Genomic DNA, 18,067 nt, shown 5'->3' on the forward strand with positions numbered 1-18,067 from the left:
CTGTATGGCTGCACCCCTGCCCAGTCATTTGAAATCCATAGATTAGGTGGATAATTTATTTATTTTGATTGACTGATTTCCTTGTTGGTGACTGTCCTTTGTACTGCTGTACATTTCAGAGGGGCTAACAGTATTCCCCATTTCTTCACTGTCTGACACACTGACCCACTGAACAAAACCAAAACCAAGACTCTTTTGTCTTCTTCCCAATCTGTCAATCAGACAGGCATGCCTGACATTCCACCTTCAGTCTCTCTGGGTTAAATTGGGTCTTCAGGGAAAGAATTAGAAATGTAAACTAGTCTGTTTGTGCGTACAGTATTAGATTTAAAAAATATAGATATATTTTGTCAAAATCTGGTAGTTTGTACTTAGAATATGTATTTCAGGAATTTAACTTGTCTAGGGAGAATGCACCATAATCAGCATTGCTAAATCCCACAAATGTAAAAGTGACCAGGTAAGCTGTACATTTTGAGCATGTTTATTGTAAAAGAACTCAATAAAAGTATTACAAAAACTGCAGGAGGACATTACAGTTGCAGACAATACAGGTATCTGTACTTAATTTCACTCCTTTTCTGCAGTGCATTTCATTATAAACACAATGTACAGTACACAGAAATATACATTTACAACAAATAAGGCATTATTTCACGTGAATATACATGTCTCCCTTTTAAGAAAGCATTCAGTGCATTTTATCCATCGGAATAATATTCACTTTTGTATGACAGAACTACAAAACAAATAGCAGTAATGGTTGGCCACTATTTCTCCAGCATTCAGATATAATAAGCAATGTTTTAACAGATAATAATCAAATAATGTATATATATTTGTGTTTACTAGGGTTACTGTAGTAGATAAACATCTCTCATTGGCCTCTTCTCCTGGATTCCAGTGAGTAGCAGGAGTACTTTATGCGTCATACGTGCTCTGCCACCGTTGTAGTCACTTGTGCAAGTCTCTTCAGTATTGTTCCTTTAAAATACTTATTTAAAATACTGGGATTGACCCTTCATTTCTTACGGAAATGCTACAATACGCTGCTCCCTTCTTGAAGCCCAACCATGGCATACTAGTATACACATTTAACACAGCACTGCACCTGTCTTAGACCAGGAACAAACCTTGATGTACAGCTCTTGTAGAGGGAGAGATGTTTTCCCCCCCTGGTCTGTATCGTGCATGTTACGGCATATCAGTTCATCTTGACGTGTAAAATGGCCGACCGACCATCTCACACCCAAACGGTAGTCGTGTTTTCTGGAGTTTGCTCCTGTCATGAACAAAAACAAAGCACGTTCACAGGTTTTGGTTACTATATTGCCGTAGATAATTGAAACTGTGTTCCTGTATAATTACTCTATTACAGCACTACTGTAAACGCATTCTTCATCACGTCTTCAACGTCGTGTCACTGCTTGTGTTTTGTACCTTCTGTTGTTGAATGTACATCACAGCATCGTGGACCGTAACAAAGATGTGTTGTGGGTTCATGTAGTTCATCAGTCCACTGGAGGTTAGGATCCTCAGAACACTCTCTGGCGGGGAAGAGTACCTTCTATCAATGTTCTAGATCCCTCAAATTCAAATCTGGACCTCGAAACCAGTTCCACTGCTTTAAAAAAAAAAAAGATTCCCTTCTAACCAGGGACTGATTTAATTGGGCTCATTAAATGATCAGATAGAACAGAAAACCAGCAGTAGTCAAGACCTCGTAGGGTAAGGTTTTACATTTTAGAACTTCAGTCAGTGCTGTAGATCTAGAGTCTGAACATTCCCCGTTCAACATTACATCACACGTCAGACTCCTGCTAAGCATACGCTTGGATGATTTAACTTATTGCTATTGGTTATACATTCATTTGTTTAACTTACCATTGCAATTGGCCAAATATATGCAAACCCCAACTTTCTGGCATTCAATACACATCTGGAAAAAGAGGCATCATTAATTCCACCGATACTAGAAGGAAAGATAACATACTGTAGAACAAGGTACTGTATGTTCGTCTAGCAGAAGGTACTGCACAACAAAATACTATATCGTTTACTTTTCTCACCTGTATGAAGAGTCTGGCTCCAGCAACATCGACAAAAATCACACTGCTGCAATCTATTAGTACTGCCTGGACTTCACTTTCAGCTGTTTCTGCAGAGACAACATTAGGGAAGGGAAAGGGGGATACCTAGTCAGTTGTACAACTGAATGCATTCAACTGAAATGTGTCTTCCGCATTTCATCCCAACCCCTCTGAATCAGAGAGGTGCGGGGGGGCTGCCTTCATCGACATCCGCGTCTTTGGCACCCGGGGAACAGTGGGTTAACTGCCTTGCTCAGGGGTAGAACAACAGATGCTTACCATGTCATCTCGGGGATTTGATCCAGCAACCTTTCGGTTACTGGCCCAATACTCTAACCACTAGTTCAGTGTATTACTGGTAGAGAGTTAAAGGCCCAATGCAGCCATTTTTATATCAATATCAAATTATTACTGGGTAACAATTAAATACCTTACTGTAATAGTTTTCCATACAAATTGACAAAAATACCTTGGGAGCAGTCTGAGTGGGGAGGGGAGAAACTTAAAACTGTTATTGGAAGAGAGTTTTGGAACTCTATTTCTTATTGGTCTATTAACCAATGTACCACCTTGTGATGTCACCATAGAAAGCTGAAACTCCCGGCCATTGAAACAGGCTGATTAGAAGGTCCTGTCTAGATCACGCTGATCAGATTTTTGAACACTTTTACATTGTTCCGTTTCATCGGCTATTGTTCAATATGATACAATACACAAGAAAAACGGGGCCTTTACAGTGCATTTGGAAAAGTATTCAGACCCCTTGACTTTTTCCACATTTTGTTACGTTACAGCCTCATTCTAAAATTGATTAAATTATCAATCTATACACAATACCCCATAATGACGAGGCAAAAACAGGGTTTTACATTTTTTTTTTGCAAATGTATAAAAAATAAAAAATAAAACAAATATACCTTACTTACATAAGTATTCAGACCCTTTTCTATGAGAATTGAAATTCAGCTCAGGTGCCTAGTGTTTCCATTGATCAAACTTGAGATGTTTCTACAACTTGATTGGAGTCCACCTGTGGTAAATTCAATTGATTGGACATGTTTTGGAAAGGCACAACCTGTCTATATAAGGTCCCACAGTTAACAGTGCATGTCAGAGCAAAAACCAAGCCATGAGGTCGAAGGAATTATCCATAGAGCTCCGAGACAGGATTGTGTAGTGGCACAGATCTGGAGAAATGTACCAAAATCATTTTTACCCAAGAACACAGTGGCCTCCATCATTCTTAAATGGAAGAAGTTGGCACTCCCCAAATAGAGGTGTGCCAACTTTGCAGCATCATACCCAAGAAGACTCAAGGCTGTAATCACTGTCAAAGGTGCTTCAATAAAGTACTGATTAAAGCATCTGAATACTTACAGTCTGTAAATGTGATATATTATCTTTTTTTTTTCATACATTTGCAAAAATGTCAGAAAAACTGTTTTTGCTTCGTCATTATGGGTATTGTGTATATTGAATACATTTTTAGAATGAAGCTGTAATGTAACAAAATGTGAAAAAAATTCAAGGGGTCTGATACTTTCCGAATGCACCGTAAGTAGTCCTGTACCCAGATTACATTACTGCAAACTATATACAGTACTTTTATGTATTATCACTCACCAGATTTAAAGAACTCATTCTCAGATGAAAATGATGTGTTTGCGACACCTCTCTCCTGAAAAAAAAGACATTGCCAGTAAGTTATAGAACATATGTTTTGATATTTTCTCATGTACAAGATGTGATCTAGCCCAGATATAATGTGCAGTCTTACCACAGTGCTGACAGCCTCTCTTTCCCTCTTCTCCAGGGCCTTCCTGGCCTTCTCTCTACTGCGGATCCTCTCTGGGGTGAGGCCCAGCAGACGACTCATGTCCTCTCTGAAGAAGCTGCGGTTGCCGTAGTAGATGGGCCCGTTGTATGTCAGGATCTTTACACCTGGAACTTCATAGCACTAAGGAGAGGGGACAGAGAGAGGCAGGTTAACAGAGCACTCATCCCAAACATCACTTGTTGTGAGGTGTTTTTTTTTTAAAGAGTGCAGACAGAATTTGATTTTCTTGCTTCCCACCCTCCTCTTTTACAGTTGAGTCATTTAGAAGACGCTATAATCCAGTGCGGTTTGCAATAACTAAAGTAAGTTATAAAGTGTGTTTTCAAAGGGACAAGGTGACACACCTACAGACATTGATATGGAGCTCTGCTACCCCACATGTGCTCGACGGGCCCTGACATTATAAATTGGGTTAGGGCCAAAAAAAAAGATCCATAACTAGGGTACAGGCAGGGCTCGAGGATCACTAAAGTTGATCGCTAACATTTTGAAGCTGAGCTATTTACGCGTGTTCTGCTGCGCAGTAGAGTCATACCTGACTGACACCCTAAGAAAGTGTCAGAAGTGCTTCAACCTCGTCAAATATACGACAGGAGAGATTATGTCACAGAAAATAATCATGCTCCTTGAGTTTTGTCTGAGTTTAAAGGGACAAAAAGTAGCTAACAGCTAACTGCTCTCTCGTGTCTCTTCATTGACTCAGAGCCGCCACGAGCAGAGGGCACGTAAGAGCGAGCTGCGCGCGAGTGACAGAGAGTAGCAGTTCATGGATTTATTAATGGAGGAAGTTATTCCTGATTTCGGGTTTCGGGCAGAAGCAATAGGACCTCAGTAGGGTAGGACCTGAACATCACAGGCATGGGGTAGGACTCGGTTTTAAAATTCATGCCCGTGCAGCGCTCTACATTGATCACTGTCTGAAACTATGATACTAATGAGGGTTTCTCACGATTGCATCACATTAGCAGTTTTTACTTCACACCTACATCAAGAATCACTGGAAGTATTTGTATTGTGATTAATATGATATCTTTACAGACAGAAAAATATCTCTACAGTGTGTACAGGAGAATTCCTCTCACCTTGTTGTGGTTCTCTAAAGGTCTGTAGATCTCTGTGTTGCTCGCTCTGCCCAGCACGGAACACCCAGCCCTGAGGAAAACGGTGTTATTATTATGGGAGTGTATGCATACACTGAGTATACCAAACGTTAGGTACAACTTCCTAATATATACTTGCACCTAGGGCTGTGGCGGTCAGAAAAATTTCGTTAGCTGGTGATTGTCAAGGAAATAACTGTCGGTCTCACGGTAATTGATTAATTAACATAAACACATTTAGAATCTCCTGGCTTCAACACAGACTACAAGTCACTGATGCTGATCTTTGGAACATCTACATTTGAAGTCTAATAAATCCATGTAATATAGCCTACACCTTCACAATAAATCCATTATTTATTTTAGACAGGTCTATAGAAGTACTTTTAGAAATACTTAATTTCCACCATGATTTGCAAATAAATTCATTAAAAATCCTACAATGTGATTTTCAGGATTTTTTTTCTCATTTTGTCTGTCATAGTTGAAGTGTACCTATGATGAAAATTACAGGCCTCTCTCATATTTTTAAGTGGGAGAACTTGCACAATTGGTGGCTGACTAAATACTTTTTTGCCCCACTGTATGTGTGAATTTTTGGGGGGGATTTAGAATGGATCATTATCATGCACCTGTATCGAAAAAGGGGCAATAGTAGAGCTTACACCTATAGAAAGCTTATCCTCCTCTTTTTAATAGAGGCCATCACACTGTTTTCTCACGCAATTACATAGCCTATAGAAATGTTGCACAACATGAGCTCATGGGCTTTCATGAAGTGTTTGATTAGATTTTCGAATACATTTGAATTGATGCCAGAGTGATTAGAGGGACAATAGAGTGCTGAGTAGCAGGCAGTTAGCAAGTTTGGTAGGCTAATAATGACCATCAGCAGCATCAAAACTTGGAGAAGCCAGATTACTGTGACTAAATGGTCACGTGGAATTTGACTGCCTTCATGACTTGTGACTGCCGGTGTGGCATTATTACGGTCACAGCAACAGCTTTAGTTGTACCCCACCCTTTTGCCCACAAAACAGCCTCAATTTGTCGGGGCATAGACTCTACAAGGTGTCCAAAGCATTCCACAGGGATGCTGGCCCACGTTGACTCCAAAGCTTCTCACAGTTGTGTCAAGATGGCTGGATGTCCCTTGGGAAGTGGAGCATTCTTAATACACACAGGAAACTGTTGAGCATGAAAAACCTAGCAGTGTTGTAGTTCTTGACACAAGCCAGTGCACCTGGCAACTACTACCATACTGTTTCGTATAGTCAGTGTATGGTGTTAGTCGACCAACAATATAATGTTCAAATCTCAAAAGTAAACTCTGGTTATGTTTACATTACATTTATTTAGCAGACACTCTTATCCAGAGCATAGATAGATTTTCATACTCGTCCCACATGGGAATTGAACCCACAACCTTGGTTTTGCAAATACCATGCACTACCAACTGAGCCACTGTATCAATTCTACCTTTGGTGAGTGTATCAAGTTCATATCACAGGTTTATGACGGATATTAATTTGTCCCTATGAGAGACAGTAATCCACAGTGCTCTACTCTAGAGACTTCAATTCCGGCACACAGCGGTCTCTAGAGAATTGCGTCACATTATTAGAAGGCATAGTTATAGTTTCGCTAATGATTATTGTTGCTGATGAATGCAGAAATCAAATTAGTACAGATGTAATAACAAATTGTATGCATATACTGTAGATGTACACAGGCAGTTACGCTTGGCTAGACATTGGTTACATTTAGCAATAGTAACCTGTACAGTTCCAACGGCTGTAGCTCTTACGGAAACATTGATACACTGTGTCTGTGTTGTCAAGTGTTGAGAGGGGCGAAGGCATAGCGTACCTCTGTGTGCGACAGATGACTGTCATCATCGAGAAGACCACTCCAATAGCCAGACCCATATCGACATTCAGGACCACAACAGACAGCCAAGTCACCAGCCACACTACCTGCAAAACACATACAGTACAGTCCATATAAGGTCACAAGTATGCAGGCCACATTGGTTCGCACAGGGGTTGATCACTAAACCACTTGCCCAAAAGTGGTATATTTATACAAATCAATGGTAACACTGAGAGACTTACGAAGTCAATCTTGCTGACTCGCCAGAGGTCTGGCAGGTCCTGGAACTGTAGAAACATCTGCCTGAGGCTGGTGACATTGATACAGGCCAGCACTGCCTAGGGAGAGAGTTAACGCAGGGTGGATCAGGACATTACGAGTAAATGACTCGGACGACGAGTGCACTTCGTTTCGTTTTATGCCCTTTTGTTTGCACAAACTAGCTAAAGTCTGTATGCCTCCACCTTTTAGGAGACACACACTGACTCACCTTGGGCAGGAAGTAGAAGAGAGGTCCAATCAGCAGTAGAACTATCAGAACCACCAGACTGGTGAACAAGCCAGAGAGCTGAACGGACAGAGAGACAGAGAACATTAAATGACGTGAAAGGAATGAATGTATCACCATGCCAGAAGCACATGGCGAGGCAGACAAATAGGGCATCTAGAAAGTCATCCGTACAGATTCAAGGAAAGACAAAGCCTGGAAAGTAGGCTTGATAGAAAGTAGTGTGTACCTGTGTGAATCCCCCAGAACTCTCCAGGATGTTGGTGGTGGCCAGAGTGGCTGAGCTGGGGAAACAGGTGAAGAGAGACGACACTGTGTTGGAGATACCATGGGCCAGGAGCTCCTGGAGAAACAAGGCAAACATGATGACGATGATGGTGATGACAACGACGATGATGATGATGGTAATGATAACGCTTGTCCTTAAAGATGGACTTCTTGTCACAGCTCACAGATTACACACACAGAAGTCACATTGAACGTGCCTTGTACACGGAGACCAGATTTGAGTGAGTGTTGATTTTCCAGCACTACTGAATCATATTAGTCGAGGACCACTGTGGCCTACCTGGTTGGGTTGGATGGAGTAGCCGTGCTTGTCTGCGTAGATCATTGCCAGTGAGACGGACACAGCATAACCCACGAACGTAATGGCGACCGTGTCTCCAGCGACCTCAGGCAACTTGTGCAAGGCAGGCATCCGTGGACTAGGGAAGCTACACAGTCAAAACACGGTCAAAACTTGACACTCACTCTCTGTTTATAATGGTTCATTTCTCTTTTAAAAGAAGTTAAATGATGATGATGACGATGTCACTAGATGGAGATGCTCAGTTAGTGGATACCTTACCCTGCAGGAATGTGTCCCACTATCTGAACGTCATAGTTTGAGTCCAGAGAGGAAGCATAGGCCACTCCTGTAGCTATTATCACCTGAGAAAGAGAGACATCAAATTGAGATGTAACACACCAATAAGCACGTCACAAACATTACAGCTACACAGAGCTACATTGAACATGACCAGTATTATAATAGCTGTTCTCTTCGTGACTGACCGTGAGGATCTCTACGGGGATGGGTGTGCGTAGGTACTGTCGGAATCTCATGTTGACTTCTTTGACCGGTACCAGAATGGCCAGACACACCAGGGAGGTCAGTAGCTCAGCCATGTTGGTTTGGGGAAGGTTCTCTATGACAGACGCAAGGGTCTGGAGGACACAGACAGGGGGGAAGGAGTTAACACACACAGGGGGGTGATGGATTTCATCGGGCCATGTTGGTGTGGGGCGGGTTATAGTGAAGAGAGGAGCAACTCTTTCAATTGTCTCTTCCCACAACCTGGTGTTTATGATTGTCGAGGTTCTTTTACAAGGTTAAATTTAACCTAGTGAGGTTTTGAGAGCTCCCTCAGTTCTCTTTTATTTGAGACTTCTTCTCTCCTTCAGAGAACCTGGGTTATGATAGTAAACCGTTTTTATTACAATTCCACAACATACTGGAGCTCTAAACCACTGTAAACTGAACACTGTATCATCCTGATCATTGTCACTTCTCCGATTGCTGACCTTGAAGAGTGAGAAGGGGCCGGTGTGGCGGGGGAGCCGCAGTCCCAGCATGCTTTGCAGCTGTGAGATGGTGACGTGGAAGGCTGCAGCGCTGGTGAATGCCTTGACGATGGGTTCTGACAGGTATGTAGAGAGGAAACCCAGCTGTAGCCCAAACATACAGAGCTGTGAAACAAACAACATTTAGTCAGGACTACAACATCTAAACACTATAGAAATACCATTCCATCTACAGGGCCATGCCATCTTAAACTTGTCCTTTACCTTGCTTCCTGCTTAAAACATCATAGGGAGGTGAGGAGAGCAGCTCTTCTGATCTTGGCCTCCAATGCTCTCCTCGCTTCCCTCTGAAGTTTTGAAACGGAGATGAGGAGAGGATGCAGGGAATCGAGGGAAAGAAATACTTTTGAGATTCAACCAGAGAGAACTCTATGTATCACTCACCATCATGATCCCTGAGAGTAGGGCTACAGCGGAGGCAACCCCAATCCTCTGGGCCTCAAAGTCTGCAGCCTCTGGACTGGAGGAGTTGAGCTGTAGAGGTGTGGGCACCAGCTGTTCCACCACTGAGCCTGTCATCAGGCTCACCACTGCAAAGGTACCTGGGAAACAGACACAGCAAGTCTGTGATTCAACCGCTCAGCACCACTACCAAAACAGCCACGCGGCGGCTCAACAACACAGCAATGAAGCAACTCAGCATCAGTGTGAGCACAGATGCAACGGAAGTGTTTTGGTGAACTAGGCTCTGTTCATATTCAATGCATTTGGAATGTAATCAGACCCCTTCAGTTTTCCACATTTTGTTACGTTACAGCCTTATTCTAAAATGGATTTAAAAATGTTTTCCTCATCAATCTGCACACAATACCCCACAATGACAAAAACAAAGCAGGGTTTTTGAAATGTTAGCACATTTATTACAAATAAAAAAACAGAAATACCTAATTTACATAAGTATTCAGACCCTTTGCTATGAGACCTGAAATTGAGCTCAGGTGCATCCTGTTTCCATTGATCATCCTTGAGATGTTTCTACAACTTCATTGGAGTCCACCTGTGGTAAATTCAATTGATCGGACATGATTTGGAAAGGCACACCCCTGTCTATATAAAGTCCCACAGTTGACTGTGCATGTCAGAGCAAAAACCAAGCCATGAGGTCAAAGGAATTGTCCTTAGAGCACTGAGACAGGATTGTGTGGAGGCACAGATCTGGAGAAGGGTACCAAAACATTTCTGCAGCATTGAAGGTCCCCAAGAACACAGTGACCTCCATCATTCTTTAATGGAAGAAATTTGAAACGGCCAAGACTCTTCCTAGACCTGGATGCCAGGCCAAACTGAGCAATCGGGGGAGAAGGGCCTTGGTCAGGGAGGGCCGATGGTCCCTCTGACAGCGCTCCAGAGTTCCCCTGTGGAGATGGGAGAACCTTCCAGAAGGACAATCATCTCTGTAGCACCAGACGGAAGACACTCCTCAGTAAAGTTTCAAGGTTAATATATGGTTGTGCGCCAGTGCACTGAGCAAAACGATCTAGTTGCCACTCCTGAACGGAGGAAAAAGCACCAACTGTGCCATGTACATCTGCACCTTATTACGCACATTCCTCCGTTCCTCTAGCGCCGAGGAGTGGGAGTCCACAGAGGACAGTAAAACCTGTTCTTTTGGCCAGTACGGTTACACCGCTGGGTTCTTCTCCTTTGTCATGCTATGTCCGCGCATGGTGAGGAGGATGTCCCTGGTCCCGACGATTGAGTACTGCAGGGTAGATTGAAAAATTCACTGGATGTTTCGGATAGCCTTCTCGCTCATCTAGCTGCTGATAGGCGAGACGAGTCAGTTGGTCTGACTCTGAGTTTTGCAGTTTTGTTTTCTGATAGGCCAACACGTACAAACTTGATGGAACACGATATTGGCGCTAGGGATGCTGGCCCCATCCGTCAGCGGTTCTATAGAGTTTATTCAGAGAAACGGCGTTGTTTGGATGCTGAGATCAGGTACATGCTGGAGAGTGATATTGCAGAGCCTTCTTTCTCCAGCTGGGCTTCTCCCTGTATCTTTGTCAGTAAACCGGATGGGACAAACATATTTTGTATGGACTACCGTAAGGTAAACAGTGTCACTAAGCCAGATTCATTTCCTCTTCCTCGGATAGAGGACTGCGTTAATCAGGTCGGAGCAGCGAAGTTTGTGAGCAAGTTTGACCTATTAAAGGGCTATTGGCAGGTGTCACTGACGTTTAGGGCACATGAAATCTCTGCCTTTGTTACACCTTTAGGTCTGTACTCGTATTTGGTTATGAGTTTCGGCCTGTGTAATGCACCTGCCACTTTTCAGCGCCTTATGAACAGGGTTGTCTCCGGTCTTGTTGGGTGTACTGTTTATCTGGACGATGTAGTGGTTTATGCAGATACTTGGGAGGAGCATCTGGCCCGTAATCAAGCTTTGTTTGACTGCCTGGCTGCGGGTCACCTCCCTATCAAATTGGCTAAGTGTGAGTTTGCTCAGGCGACCGTTACGTACCTTGGTAAGGTGGTTGGGCAGGGTGAGGTGCATCCTTTCCGGGCTTAAGTGGTAGCTATTGATGCTTTTCTACCGCCAACCACTAAAAAGGAACTGATGCGTTTCTTGGGAATGATTGGTTATTACCATAGTTTGTGTAGGAACTTCTCTACCTTGGTCGCTCCCCTGACAGATTTGCTGAAAGCTAAGACGGTTTACGTCTGGTCCCCTCTCTGTCAACCTCAACTTCGGTGCTGGCTGCTCCTTGCGTGTGGATGTGAGTCACGTGCAGGTGGATGCGAGTCACATGGGGGCAGGTGCAGCCCTGCTGCAAGCAGATGTGTCTGATGTTGAGAGGCCTGTTAGTTGATTTTCCAAGAAGTTGAACCATTATCAGTTGAACTACTCTGTGTTGGAAAAAGAAGCGCTAGCACTCATATGGGTGCTACAACACTTCGAGGTGTATGTCGGGTCGGATGTAGTTTGCTGGGGCAGTGGGGTAGCATTTACTAGGACAGTATTTTGTTTGCGTTTATGTATGCTTGGTTGCTGTGGTGTTCCCGGGTCCTTGGTGGTCCCTGGCTTTATGGATAGGAGTGTGACGACCCTCCCACTCTGTCTGCCTAATTCTTTCTCTTTGCTCTTGTTTTCCTTAATAGGATGTTGGTGGGCGGAACTGGGAGGGTCGTCTGCGAAATGGGACGCACATGGGCTCAGGTGTGTCCCGGGGATTAATACAGTCGTGGCCAAAAGTTTTGAGAATGACACAAATATTAAATTCCACAAAGTTTGCTGCTTCAGTGTCTTTAGATATTTTTGGCCGATGTTACTATGGAATACTGAAGTATAATTACAAACATTTCATACGGGTCAAAGGCTTTTATTGACAATTACATGAAGTTGATGCAAAGAGTCAATATTTGCAGTGTTGACCCTTCTTTTTCAAGACCTCTGCAATCCGCCCTGGCATGCTGTCAATTAACTTCTGGGCCACATCCTGACATCCTGACACATACTGATGGCAGCCCATTCTTGTATAATCAATGCTTGGAGTTTGTCAGAATTTGTGGGTTTTTGCTTGTCCACCCGCTTCTTGAGGATTGACCACAAGTTCTCAATGGGATTAAGTGTTGAGGAGTTTCCTGGCCATGGACCCAAAAGATCAATATTCTAATATTCTGTTTCCTGAGCCACTTAGTTATCACTTTTGCCTTATGGCAAGGTGCTCCATCATGCTGGAAAAGGCATTGTTCGTCACCAAACTGTTCCTGGATGGTTGGGAGAAGTTGCTCTCGGAGGATGTGTTGGTACCATTCTTTATTCAAGGCTCTGTTCTTGGGCAAAATTGTGAGTGAGCCCACTCCCTTGGCTGAGAAGCAACCCCACACATGAATGGTCTCAGGATGCTTTACTGTTGGCATGACACAGGATTGATGGTAGCGCTTATCTTGTCTTCTCCGGACAAGCTTTTTTCCAGAAGCCCCAAACAATCGGAAAGGGGATTCATCAGAGAAAATGACTTTACCCCCGTCCTCAGCAGTCCAATCCCTGTACCTTTTGCAGAATATCAGTCTGTCCCTGATGTTTTTCCTGGAGAGAACTGGCTTCTTTGCTGCCCTTCTTGACACCAGGCCATCCTCCAAAAGTCTTCGCCTCACTCCACGTGCAGATGCACTCACACCTGCCTGCTGCCATTCCTGAGCAAGCTCTGTACTGGTGGTGCCCCGATCCCGCAGCTGAATCAACTTTAGGAGATGGTCCTAGCACTTGCTGGACTTTCTTGGGCTCCCTGAAGCCTTCTTCACAAGAATTGAACCGCTCTACTTGAAGTTCTTGATGATCCGATAAATGGTTGATTTAGATGCAATCTTACTGGCAGTAATATCCTTGCCTATGAAGCCCTTTTTGTGCAAAGCAATGATGACGGCACGTGTTTCCTTGCAGGTAACCATGGTTGACAGAGGAAGAACAATGATTCCAAGCACCACCCTCCTTTTGAAGCTTTCAGTCTGTTATTCAAACTCAATCAGCATGACAGAGTGATCTCCAGCCTTGTCCTCGTCAACACTCACACCTGTGTTAATGAGAGAATCACTGACATGATGTCAGCTGGTCCTTTTGTGGCAGGGCTGAAATGCAGTGGAAATGTTTTTGGGGGGATTCAGTTCATTTGCATGGCAAAGAGGGACTTTGCAATTCATTGCAATTCATCTGATCACTCTTCATAACATTCTGGAGTATATGCAAATTGCTATTATACAAACTGAGGCAGCAGACTTTGTGAAAATTAATATTTGTGTCATTCTCAAAACTTTTGGCCACGACTGTACACCTTTCCCCCATATATCCAGGAGACACACTGTTGGTTTTGGTTGTGGCATTTTAGGGCTTCTTTGTGTTTGTTTATTTTGGCACCTCTCAACACCCATCATTATCACCATCTATGCACGCATCCACTCACTTACGCTACTGACTACACACACCATTGTTACTTGGATATAGTTCACTTTATTTAATAAATATGTTTCTTATTTCTTTAACTCTGTGTTGTCTCCCTCTTTGTTACCGGCTACGAGCCGGTTCGTAACAAAAGGAACTTGACAGTCCGCTTGGAGTTTTCCAAAAGGCACCTAAAGACTCTGCGACCATGAGAAACAAGATTCTTTGGTCTGATGAAACCAATGCCAAGAGTCACGTCTGGAGGAAACTCCATCCCTACGATGAAGCATAGTGGTGGCAACATCATGCTGCGGGGATGTTTTTCAGCGCAGGAAATGGGAGACTAGTCAAGGGATCGAGGGAAAGATGAACGGAGCAATGTACAGAAAGATCCTTGATCAAAAACTGCTCCAGAGCACTCAGGACCTCAGACTGAGGCGAAGGTTCACCTTCCAACAGGACAACAACCCTAAGCATACAGCCAAGCAAGACAAAGCAGGAGTGGCTTTAAGACAAGTCCCTGAATGTCCTTGAGTGGCCCAGACAGAGCCCGGATTTTAACCGGATCAAACATCTCTGGAGAGACCTGAAAATAGCTGTGCAGCGACACTCCCGATCCAACCTGACAAAGCTAGAGAGGATCTGTAGATAAGAATGGGAGAAACTCCCCAAATCCAGGTGTGCCAAGCTTGTAGCCTCACACCCAAGAAGACTTAAGGGTGTAATCGCTGTCAAATGTGCTTCAACAAAGTACTGAGTAAAGGGTCTCAATACTTATGTAAATGCTTTTTCATGATGGGGTATTGTATGTAGATTGATGATGAAAAAAAAAACAGATTTAATCAATTCTAGGATATGGCTGTAACGTAAAAATTTTGGGAAAAAGTCAAAGGGTCTGAATACCTTCCGAATGCTCTGAATACAGTCCCTTGTATAAAGGGAATAAATTATATATTTTTTGCAACCGATATACACAATCTACTCCACATTGAATTTAAAAAACAACTAAGCTGTCTTGATTGCGTAATTTTTCACTCCCCAGAGTTAATTCATGCCTACATACACAGATTTGAAATCATTGGCCACTTTAATAAATAGAACACTAGTCACTTTAATAATATCACTTTAATGATGTTTACATCTCATATGTATATATACAGTATTATATACTATCTACTGTATCTTAGTCTATGCCGCTCTGACATTGCTCATCCATATATTTATATATTCTTAATTCCATTGCGTTACTTAGATTTGTGTGTATTAGGTATTTGTTGTGAAATTGTTAGATATTGCTGCACTGTCGGAACTAGAAGCACAAGCTTAACATTTGCTAAACACGTGTATGTGACCAATACAATTTGGTTTGATGGTGGAAGCACCTTCGGTAGCCATTACAGCAGGTAATCCTTTTGAATAAGATTCTAATAACTTTGCACAACTCTTAGGGAAACATGTATCTATTGTTTTTGTCAAAATTTCTCAAGCACAGTAAATGTGGTTGTGATTCATTGATGGACAGCAGTATTCAAACCTTGTCTCTGGACTAAGGACTAAGACTGGACCACTCAGGAACACTCCACACTTCTTGGAAAGCCATTCTAGTGTGTCTTTGGCATTAAAATGTGTGTAATTGTCCCGCTGAAAAATAAAACTCTATCCCAAGGTTTTCAAAAGACTGATATCTGGATTTCCTCTCATTTTCTACATGGGCTTTGCTCCTTTCATATTTATTTTTCTCCTGACAAACTCCCCAGTACCTGACGGTGGCAAGCATACCCTTAACATGAAGCTGACACAAATTTAGTCATGTTTAGATACATTTTATGGCAGCAAAATGTGAAGACTGTTCAAGGGTTGTATAAGGCTTTCACTAGTCACTGTTTATACTGCTCTTTGTGTGTGTGTGTGTGTGGGGGGGGGTCGTTTAAGCCCTCTTGCAACCTTACCTGCACACCTATATACCCTGTTTTTATCTGTACTCCGTCTTTCATTTGTCTTTTGTGTGTGAATAACTAACTAAAACTAAAAAAACTATGATGATTAACTTTGACTTTAGCTCAGCGGACTAACACAGTCTTATGGGGCGGTGGAGACCCTGGTTCAAACCCAGTAGCTGTCACACAGATACCCATGGCAGAGGATTTATCTCAGGCACATTGTGCGTCCTATCCATATCCATTTGTCAGGCTCCAGTCCTAAATGTATAATATCAGCGTGTGTATACCAGTGGATACATGCCGTCCTGTGCCAAACAGCATGTAGAGAACCACAGGGAAGAAGGAGGTGTAGAGGCCATAGATGGGCGCCACTGACGTCAGTAAGGCAAAGGCCATACCTGTTTTCAGGAAGAGAAACAAGATATTAGGCTACAATCGGTTGCCATCACATACACCCATGGCTACATGAGTAATTGGTGTCATCTTTCGATAAAAAGGCTTTGATCTCGTGGTAAATAATGTTGGCAATAAATGCTATGAAATAACACCTGCTATTACTGTATAACTACTTTCAACGCTGGTATTTTCTTGACTTCTTTATCTGAATAAACCATGGGGGTGTAACATCCATTGAGATTACATTTTTGAGGTTCCATTTTTCCTGTCAAGCTCAGATGATAATACATTTTTAAAATACATTTTACATTTTGTAACAATATTATTTTGTACATTGTGTGTGTGTGAATGGCATATTGTAAAAATATACTTTCAAATGTATAAATAATCTGGGCTCTGTGCTATCCGGGATCCTTAGGAGGTCCATACTCCATTGAAGTTGACATTTGAAATGGTTAATGTAAGGATTAGGTTTAGGTAAGGGTTAGGTTTATGGTTAGGGTAAGAGTATGGGTTAAGGTTGGGGTTTAGTGTAGGGATGTACCCAAGGAACCGGATAGCATTGACCAATTATCTGGAATTAACAAAAAGTCCATATTTGAAGGTGTTTATTTCGTTTACATTAGCAATTTGACAAAATCTTGTTAAAATCAATCAAACACACGATTGGTTAGTAATTACTGCCAAAACAGTTACACGGGGGAAATAAAACGTCATCACAGAATTGGGGAAAAGTTGTAACAAAATAGTTTGTAAAGATGGTAAATCGACATCAAACGACATCAATTTACTACAGTAAACCTTTGCTCACAATATTCACTTAAAAATGTACTCACCTTGTGGAATGTGAAGTATACCGACTGTTAGTCCCGCTATTGTATCACCTAACATCCATTTTTTCAGCCTGTACTTCGGCAGCCAGTTAAAAATGGGAATTCGTTCCCTCAACAGGTGAAGGCATGCTGCACGGGAACACCTGCACCGTTCCGTGATCTTCTCCCGAAAACGTTGACCACCTCCACGGGGCTTGTCCTCGGTACCGTACGACTGTCTGAACCGGTCCTCGGTGTAAATATTTCGGTACACAGCCACTGAAGCGCTCATCTTGTCCTCCAGGTGAGTGTTTACGTTGCCTTTGTTGAAACTAGTAGTAATCTGAGAAGATGAGGCAGAAAATATGCGGTCGCTACTGCTTGTCATATATAGTAGGAATCTGTCTCTAGTTTGACATCAGAAACCATCGAATTTTCCTGTCTAGTGTTAGGCAGCCAATGACATGGCTCAATGCCGAAACTTTTTGTTATTGTGTTGAACTTTCTTTGGGGTTTCTTTCTTAGCCTACATCCTTGTCCCTGGCAGAGACCCCATAAAGGTGTGCTTGTCTCCAACGTTTGTGTTGATGGATGTCTGGTCCATAACAATCTGCAGGGTCCTACTGCTACCAACTTTATATTTCAGAAAAAGAAAAAAAATGTGACCCATACTCTATTCCTCCTTTCCTGCTATTACACAAACCACCCCCACCGATTGACTTCACCAGACACACACCCACAGTATACTTAACTATTCAAAGAGCCTGGCTTCCCCTTAAAAGTCATACAATGTACAGCTCTGTGTAAAACTCCACTGAGATCAAAGTGGTATTGTTGCTAAAGTGGAGGTATAGTGTAACCTCTAACCATATCTATTAGCAATTATGAGTGGTGGTCATTTCCGAGAAGGATTGATTTCTGTATAATAGCCCTTGTCTCTGGGGGTGTCTAAATCACCATAGCCCATAGGGAATAGGCCTGGGGAAACCCTGTGTTTGTCA

At 42.7% G+C, this 18,067-nt stretch overlaps 1 protein-coding gene across 2 annotated transcripts; it reads right to left on the reverse strand.

The window, feature by feature from the left end:
• Positions 1-461: 461 nt before the first annotated feature.
• Positions 462-17,689, reverse strand: slc26a10 (solute carrier family 26 member 10). 2 transcript variants are annotated; one of them, XM_024404500.2, is made up of 18 exons: positions 17,091-17,689; positions 16,146-16,256; positions 9,418-9,575; positions 8,974-9,138; positions 8,464-8,616; positions 8,258-8,340; positions 7,976-8,123; positions 7,637-7,750; positions 7,390-7,467; positions 7,142-7,237; positions 6,897-7,003; positions 5,010-5,079; positions 3,868-4,047; positions 3,714-3,768; positions 2,070-2,158; positions 1,885-1,939; positions 1,441-1,547; positions 462-1,282 (listed from the first exon to the last, which is right to left on the reverse strand). In XM_024404500.2, exons 1-18 carry the CDS (start codon positions 17,452-17,454, stop codon positions 1,244-1,246), a joined length of 2,172 nt encoding a protein of 723 aa, XP_024260268.1. In that variant the 5' UTR covers positions 17,455-17,689; the 3' UTR covers positions 462-1,243. The 2 variants fall into 2 exon arrangements, with proteins under 2 accessions (XP_024260268.1, XP_042159592.1); XM_042303658.1 differs by lacking the exons at positions 9,418-9,575; positions 16,146-16,256; positions 17,091-17,689 and adding an exon at positions 9,238-9,376.
• Between the last annotated feature and the right edge of the window lie 378 nt (positions 17,690-18,067).

Source organism: Oncorhynchus tshawytscha, linkage group LG22 (genome assembly GCF_018296145.1).
Source record: "Oncorhynchus tshawytscha isolate Ot180627B linkage group LG22, Otsh_v2.0, whole genome shotgun sequence".
NCBI lineage: Eukaryota > Metazoa > Chordata > Actinopteri > Salmoniformes > Salmonidae > Oncorhynchus > Oncorhynchus tshawytscha.

Excerpts from the sequence above, each read along its gene's own strand:
- slc26a10 (XM_024404500.2), bottom strand. The coding sequence starts at position 17,454 with ATGACAAGCAGTAGCGACCGCATATTTTCTGCCTCATCTTCTCAGATT. Across the intron at positions 8,124-8,257 it reads GTGGGACACATTCCTGCAGG|CTTCCCTAGTCCACGGATGC; the intron begins GTAAGGTATCCA and ends TTGACTGTGTAG. Across the intron at positions 2,159-3,713 it reads GAATGAGTTCTTTAAATCTG|AAACAGCTGAAAGTGAAGTC; the intron begins GTGAGTGATAAT and ends TTGTCTCTGCAG.